We start from the raw sequence: 8,659 nt of genomic DNA on the forward strand, positions 1-8,659 counted from the left end.
CCCAGACTTTCCGATAGATGGGTTCCATATACACACAGACTATTCAAATCCAGTGCTTCATCAGAGATACACAGAAGGCCATTGCTTGAATCATATATCCTAAATTTTTCTTTTGAATCATATATCCTAAATTTTTCTTTTGGTCCTTGGATAACGTGTTAATTTCAAGCACTGCTCCAATATTTCCATAGAGAAAAGAGAGTACTGGCATAGTGCTGGTTTATCTATGGTGGATTGGTGGTAAGAGATTAGAAAGTATTGGAACTTTCTATTACATTCCTATTATTATTTGTTCGAATAAAACCTGAACTGCCAATCAAATATAATCTCTCTATGACTTGAATGCACGCCTACTCAGAATGAGCGATTTTGATGGTAGTCTTACTAGGATGTCGATACATCTTCAGACATATATGATTCGGACTAATGATAAAAAAACAGCTAGTTGACCGTAGGTGCTAAACCTCAGAACAAGCTAGGATATAGACCAGAAGAGAATTATTGGATTAAAAGACTGATTATAACCAGAGCAGGCCTTTATATAGGCTTCAACCTCCCAGTTCTAAATTTCTAATAGGTAAATGAAAGGGATTAACAAGTAAACCAAAATGAAACATGAAAAGCAGTCCCAAACCCAACCGTCCTAAAGGACGATGAAAAATTCATCTTTCAAAAGAGTTGAATGTGTAAAATACTACAGGATGATGAATTTATTTGTTTCCAGAAATTAATGAATCAATCAAGTCGGAATAAATGAAACAGTCAAATAATACACTCTGAGTGATGAGATTCACTCCACTACTCATCGTAGTCCATATTATGTCCTCCAAATCAGTCAAAGGCAACTAAGCCCTCAATACCCAATGTCAAGTCTGCATGATTTGAATTACATGATAGAATAGCTGCTGGTGTTATCATCATTGAACAAATGAGCTGCAATGTTTCCGGCCATCACCACTGTAATTAGGCTCAGCACTAGTAAGGATATGAGGCAGAACTAGGACTAGGACCAGGATAGTAGTGGTAGTAATTAATTGCCAGTACTTAGAGGAATGAATGGGAACCGGTGATACATCATCCGTGGTTGTTGGAGCTGCATTGCTTCATTTTCTTGCCTTGTCTGCTTCATTATTGATGGTCTTTTGCTCCTGGTTTTGGACCGCAGAATGTTTCATAGCAGTTTGTTGATCAAAGTGGCAGAGTCTTTAACTCCTGAAACTGTGACTCTGCTGTTCAGCATCAATATTGACTTGGTAAACACCTTCAATTCTCTGAAGGAGTTTCTTTACTTTTTGCAGGAACCCATCACAGTTTATGTTCACTTTGATTGCTCAAGTGTTGATCTTGAGGAGCTTAAAGTCTTCATCAAACAAAGAAAACAGTCATACAAGGCTACAAGAATGATCATGATTAGAAGATATAGAAAATTAACACAATGTTTATTAATTCATGAGCTGATTAGTGACTGATAATTATTCCTTACCTCAATACTTGATCATCAAAAAGCATTGTGAATGAAGGACAAGCACGAATAACAAGAAGCAAACATCGTCCATAAAGTTTCCCCATACACAATACAGATGAGAAAGCTGGCACATAAATAAAGAAAAAGAAAATTTAGAACCATTTTTTAAATTTAACATTTCAAGTAGCTGGGAAGAAAAAAATGACTGGATCATGTATGTCATTGCTATCTTGTTGTAGCCTAGAGATCATTTGTTGTAGCTTAGGGATCATTTGGTATCTTATTTGAGATTAAAATTTTCTTTTGTAAACATGAACATATCTGCATTGCTTAGGGCCAACTAGCTAGCTCTTTTGTATCAAATAAGGAAAACAAAAATAGGCGTTAACACCTAATTAATAACCTTGAGTAGAACCATAAAAAGATCCCAGATGGGCAGAAGCGGTGTCATCAGTAAGCAAGTCCCCTTTCCCTGCAACTAACAAAAAACATATCATGTATTAATGATTCAAGTACAATTAATCAAAAGCCTCAGAAGTTCAGCCTTTGAACCATCATAAGATACATAACAGATATGCATATAAATGAGACATAACATTGGAATAGGAAAAAACTCCGAATGAAGGAAAGAGTACCCACACACCCTGGCCTCAACTCTATGAAAAAAAAATGAAAAAAAAAAGAATTACATGAAATTACAAACAAACAAACAAAACAAAACATTACATAGAATCATTTTCAACACAATTTATTAACCAGCTCCCATCCAATGAGACCAACCACTATCCCCAAGACAATACCTTGCTAATGTATGAGCTATTGACACAGTTTCCCTCTCCAGGGTGGAAACACACATCACTTACTAACCATAGCTTACTGCATCAGAGACATAATGTCTCCAACCACATGCCCCAAAACTCCCCAGCACTCATTTGGAGAGCAACAACAACGTACCCCTTGAGAACAAAATTCTAACTCCTAGGGATTAAGAGCATGCCCCTTAAAAACATAACGCCCAGGTTCAGAAGTTTTATTACCTCGCACGGTGTCTTGACTAATAACAGTGCATAATATTGTCATCTGGTCCTGTCTCCATTTGTCCGCCGCATCAAAACATTTAGTGAAACAAATCCAAGAGAGCAACAGTAGCGCTTCAACTGGCTTCATACTGATCGCGGCTTCTCTTTCTTGAAATAACCTGCTCTGGTTTTGGTTCTCCAACATCTTGATCGACCCCTACAAATTTCACAACATCTTGGCCTTGCGAAGACAGCAAGCAGACCCCACACCTTTTCACCTTAAAGCGATCGAGCTCACGTGGGTAATATGGATACAAGGAAAAATTGAACGAGGCCTTGCTGGCATTGTGAGCATGAGCGGACAAGTATGGGCAATACCATACAAATACCTGAGATTTGTCATTGCAATTCGTGCCTTTTTCTATTTCAATTTCATTATTGGGCCAGGGAAGTTCAAAATATTCAGAGCTGTCACCATTGTTGGTCGTGCAATTGAATTCACAATGGAAGCCCATAATGTAGGGAATGTATCTAGACGGTTTGAACTGGTCCTCGTCCTCGTCCTCATCTTCGTCTTCGTCGAGGAACTGGTCCTCGTCCTCGTTCTGTGCGCTGTCCTCGTCCTCATCTTCGTCTTCGTCGAGAACAGCGCACAGAACGAGTTGCCAGAAGTTTGTATCTGTATGAGAAGGATCCACAGGAAGGTTGATATTTATTGAAGATCCCTCTGCTGTTTGACACCTGAACCGCTCTGGAATTTCATTTCCAGGATAGACAATAGAAACGGAGTAATACCAAAACCCATAATCTTCCTGTACCACAGATAGACTTACATCACGATTTTGTATAGTAAACAACAGACGAATCATACTCAATCAATCTCATACAAGGATTTATTTCATAGATATATGGAGAGAGACTTACAGGATCTATTTCTTGCAATTTGGAAAATGCAGCTGCCATTCGCATAATTCTAAGCTCTGCATCATTCATCATGTTGCTTTTTGCGGTCTCACTCAAGCTTTTGCAACTACGAAATGAATATCTCTCTTCACGTGTTAAAGAATCTTCATCACATAATTGATCCAGACCTTGTGTAACTGCAGTCATTGAGAGTGACACCATCTTCAGATTCCTACAACCATCAGCATCCAAAATTTCTAGATTATATGGGAGCTCTGGTAGAGAACCTAGGTACTCGCAATTCCATATGTACAGGGATCTTAATCCAGAAAGTCCTTTGATGCTTGTAGGTATGCTCTTAATCTTGGTTTTGCTAAAATTTAATTCTTTTAGTGAGAAGCAATTCATGAGTCCATCAGGGATTTCTTCCAACCTGGTGCATCCTCCGAGGTCTAAATTAGATAGCGAAGACCACAAAATGTCCGATGATGAGATAAGACGTTTCTCTAGTGCCCAACAATCAGCAACTCTGAAATCCTTGAGAAATCTTAATTTGTGGATACTGTTTGGGACAGACTTAAGGCTTCTGCACTTGGATAAGTCCAATACTTCAAGCCCAACTAAGTTTTCAATGGAGTCGGGTAGCTCTATAATCTTCGTATCACTTAAATCGAGAGTCTTCAGGCATTCCATAGGCTCTAAGATCTCTGGGAAGAATTCGAGTGAGGAACAACGAGAGAGTTTAAGTTCCTCAAGAGATATCAACTTATAAATTCTGGTTGGAAGGCTCTTCAAGAGACGGCAAACAGAGAGATCAAGTTTCTTGAGGCATTCCATAGGCTCTAAGATTTTGGGGAACAATTTGAATCCATTGCAGGAAGAAAGATTAAGTAGTTCAAGAGATTTCAACTTATAAATACTGGTTGGAAGGCTCTCCATGCGATTGCAACCAAAGAGATTAAGTTTCTTGAGGCATTCCATAGGCTCTAAGATTCCCGGGAACAATTTGAATCTACGGCAGCAAGAAAGATCAAGTTCCTCAAGAGATTTCAACTTATAAATGCTGGTTGGAAGGCTCTCCAAGCAATCGCAACCAAAGAGATTAAGTTTCTTGAGGCATTCCATAGGCTCTAAGATTTCCGGGAAGAATTTGAATCCATGGCAGCAAGAAAGATTAAGTTCCTCAAGAGATTTCAACTTATAAATGCTGGTTGGAAGGCTCTCCAAGCAATCGCAACCAAAGAGATCAAGTTTCTTGAGGCATTCCATAGGCTCTAAGATTTCCGGGAAGAATTTGAATCTTTTGCAGAAAGAAAGATTAAGTAGTTCAAGAGATTTCAACTTACCGATGTTGTCTGAAAGACTCACAAGCTTGACGCAATTTTGCAAATCAATTGAAACAATCCTAGAAAGACACTCAATTGATGAGGGCAGATAATTTAAACTCGTATAAGACAAATCAAGAGATGTGAGGGAATTCAACAACCAAATGCTGCTTGGAAGATTCTCAATGTGGCAACACCCTTTAAGATCCAATTCGACAAGTTTCTTAAAAGACCAGATTGATGAAGGCAATCCAGATAATTCCATCAGTTCCAGGGTGAAGGAATTCCATAGTCCACTTATATGTAAGAATTCCATATTGCTTGGCATCTCTGGAATACATTTTAGAAGCCGGCACCCCCTCAGATTCAGAACTGTAAGCTTGTGAAGATTTTTAAAGTATGAAGGAACTATAACCAACTTCTTGCACCCTTGAAGGCTTATACTCCCGATATTTAGACTCTTTGAGAGATTTGGAACTTGATCCAAACTCACACATCCTTCAAGATTTATACTCTCAAGACATGCTGTGAGGTATGGGACATCAACCAGCTCCGTTGAGTTACTAAGATCGACCTTTTTTAGAAGCTGAGGTTTCTGTAAAACAAAACAGAAACAGAAACTTGGCATGATTATATGACTCTTACTTCTTAATTTACTAAAGAACTAATTTAAGCATACCTGGTCTGTATTCCAAACTGTCTGGAGTTTGCTATTGCGCATATGAAGCTCAACAAGACAGCTCGGAGAAAACTTTGATGGCAAAGTTCCTAAAGGATAACCCTTCCAGGACAGATATCTAAGGACATTGGGAAGTGACTCGAGACCGCCTTCAGGAAGTTTCAATTTGAAGTTATGCCCATCAAGTTCTAGGAATGTTAGATTATACATCCTTCCAAAGACTTGAGGGGTCAACTTTAAACTTGTAGGCTTCTTCCAATTACACTCCAATGGAGAGATGTCATAGTGGACCATGGAACTTGTAGGCTTCTTCCAATTACACTCCAATGAAGAGATGTCATAGTGGACCATGGACATGATTTCAATTGTTGCAGTTCCCTGAAAATCAGAAGTAAAACATATGTAAATGAGCATACAATATAGAGAAAATTTTCAAAACATTGCAATAACTAGCCTTATATCCGAACAATGCAAGTCTTATTGATTGAAGGTAAAATTTCATTTTACATATCAAACCTTTTTTTTTTTTTTCCTCTCTCTATCTTTCTGTTACTTGTATTTTCTTTTTAAAGTGCATGCAAATTTCAAAAACAGAGTTGATGCATTTAAGTTCTTACCGTATCATGTTGCAATACATGACAGATGTCCTTAAGGCTGTACAACCTGGTGCGTCTTCCAGCCTCTTCAGGACATTGTTTGCGGACAATTTCCCGGCCCATTTCTTGTATCACATCGTGCATCCATAGGTGATCTTCTCTTACTTCTATAAGGGACCTACCAATAAGCTCATCAATTCCACTATCCGCATTGAAACCACGGCAATTTAAATATCCTCTCACATCATTTATTTGCTTCCCTTTGTGGAAACATGCCATGTCAAGAAATATTTCCTTCTCATCGTCTCCTAAGACATCATAACTCACTCCATAAATGCTCCCCATCTTTTCGTTGAGTTTCTTTGTCATCTGATCCCATGAATATTTACGGGATAAGGAACTCCAAATTTTAAGGGCCAAGGGGCAGCCTGCAGCATAAGTTACCATTTTTGTAAAATAATCCGTAGAATCTACTTCAGAATAGAAACCTGCGGAGGAATTCGACTTGACTAACTGACAAGCTTCATCTTCATTTAATTTCTCAACCTCATATATCTCAACATCATGGTTACCTCCCTTCCTCAGTGATTCCATCTCTGTAGCTCGTTGCTTATCTCTACTTGTTATCATGATTCTACTTCCTGAGCCAAACGTAACACCACGTCCAGCTAACTTGTCTAATTGGCTTGACTCGTCAACATCATCAAGAACAACCAGGACTTTTCTACGGCTGAGTTGATTTGCAGTAGAAGGGTCTATAGATTGGGACTGGATATCTAGTTTTTCATTCCCTAATAATGTACGAAGAAGTATGTTTCGCAATTCTTGGAGTCCATTTGGAGTCCCAGAACGTGCTCTAACATCTTTAAGAAAGCAGCTAGCATGGAATTTCTTCTCGAGACGGTGAAAAACAGCATCAGCAAGGGTGGTCTTGCCGATACCTCCCATACCCCAAATAACTACGGAGCGAACGCGATCATCTCGAGAATCAATACATAGTAATGATTCAATTTGCTGAACCCGACGTTCAACTCCAACTAAACCTTTTGATTCATAACTCGAGGACTCAAAACCCAATTTCACAATAGAGTCAACAAACTCGACAACTTCCTGAACCAGAACGGCATCATCCCTAGCACATATGACCAAAGACAAATAATTAATGGTTGCTTATACAAGGGATTAATTAGTTTTTTTTTTTTTTTTAATTGATCAAAATTATAATTGATTGATCAGGACAAGTAGAAATTAGTATACAAGTTGCAGAGGCAAGAGTTACCTGAACTTCATTGATTCAAATCCAACTATAGTAGATGCTTTCTTCAAAGCATCCTTCCACTTGAGACGCTCAGACTCTGTTCTATCCTTGAAACGTTCATCAAGTTCATAACTCCCGTTCTGGTTCGATATATCTGATACATCTGTATTGTAAAATATGGGTATCACACGTTTCCTGCATTTCAGTATATGCACAAGTTCGTCCAAGCACCATCGAGAAGAAGCATAGTTTTCAGAGAAAACGATCACGGAAATCGTTGATCTCTCGATTGCTTCTAGAAGGGCAGGTTCGATTTCTTCTCCGCGCCCAATATCATAATCTATGTAGGTAACAATCTTCTTATCATCCAAGGCCTTCTTTAGATGGCCGATAAAAGTCCTGCGGGTATCGAGGCCTCTGAAGCTGAGAAAGACATCATACTTCTCTTTTAGGGGGATGTCAGTGGAAGCAGAAGCAGAAGCAGAAGCAGAAGCAGAAGAGGAGGCCATATTACAGAAACGTGCAAGTCCAAAACTCAGAGCATGAGCGTTGGGACCAAAGCTTGACAATCCTAGATCCTGAATCAGGATAACGAAATCCAATATACAAGATTAAATGGTTAGAACTTAGAGGCATATACACATATAATAATTGATAAATAATAAAAGTTTACAGAAACATACTTCTGAAACAAAATGGGATCAGACTGTGGGAGAGTAAAGGAAACAGAGAGATAATGCTGATGTTCTGAAATTGTTGGGACAAGAATGGTCGGTAGCGGGATAAGAGCAGCAGAAAATGCAAGGAAATCTATGCGAATTATTACCAACCACTACTCTCTCTATCACTTTATTTAAAGTGTCTTTGAAAATTCAAACCAAGGAAAGTGAGAGGAAAGAGACGTGAACGAACAATGTTTCTTCCAATAATGCTGTTGGGCGAAAACTATTCAGTACACCGCCGGTAGATGGTACACTAGCACTTGTTTTAATCTCGACCGTTCATTAGTACTGGTGGTTGATTTGTCCCACAAGGAGGTAGGGGTCGTCAACGGGCCGGGCCGGGCCTAATTACCTTTTTTAAAAATAGCGGGCCGGGCCGGGCCGGGCTTTATTATAAATGTCAAGATCCAAGCCCGGCCCGGAAAGGCGGGCCTTGCGGGCTTTTTCGGGCCGGGCCGGGTAGCCCACGTATTTACGGGCCGGGCCGGGCTTCATTAAAAAAAGAAGTTTTAAAGATATGATATATTTTTTTTAAGGGGTTTGGAAATTCATTGGATAATTATCAAATACAACCAAATATAACAAATCTATATAACTATATTGTACCCAAAAAAATCTATATTTATATATAGATACTAATTTATTGATAAATACATTTTTAAAGACAATAATTTTTTATAAATCTATATTTA

The 8,659-nt window shown here is 38.8% G+C and overlaps 1 protein-coding gene across 2 annotated transcripts; it reads right to left on the reverse strand.

Moving 5' to 3' along the window:
* Positions 1-631: 631 nt before the first annotated feature.
* LOC112186178 (disease resistance protein RPV1) lies at positions 632-8,067 on the reverse strand. 2 transcript variants are annotated; one of them, XM_024324530.2, is made up of 9 exons: positions 7,929-8,067; positions 7,267-7,823; positions 6,009-7,119; positions 5,392-5,769; positions 3,409-5,307; positions 2,503-3,296; positions 1,869-1,937; positions 1,484-1,589; positions 632-1,360 (listed from the first exon to the last, which is right to left on the reverse strand). In XM_024324530.2, exons 2-6 carry the CDS (start codon positions 7,752-7,754, stop codon positions 2,619-2,621), a joined length of 4,554 nt encoding a protein of 1,517 aa, XP_024180298.2. In that variant the 5' UTR covers positions 7,755-7,823; positions 7,929-8,067; the 3' UTR covers positions 632-1,360; positions 1,484-1,589; positions 1,869-1,937; positions 2,503-2,618. The 2 variants fall into 2 exon arrangements, with proteins under 2 accessions (XP_024180298.2, XP_024180299.2); XM_024324531.2 differs by having other exon boundaries at positions 1,869-1,943.
* Positions 8,068-8,659: the final 592 nt, after the last annotated feature.

Source organism: Rosa chinensis, chromosome 2 (assembly GCF_002994745.2).
Source record: "Rosa chinensis cultivar Old Blush chromosome 2, RchiOBHm-V2, whole genome shotgun sequence".
Taxonomy (NCBI): domain Eukaryota; kingdom Viridiplantae; phylum Streptophyta; class Magnoliopsida; order Rosales; family Rosaceae; genus Rosa; species Rosa chinensis.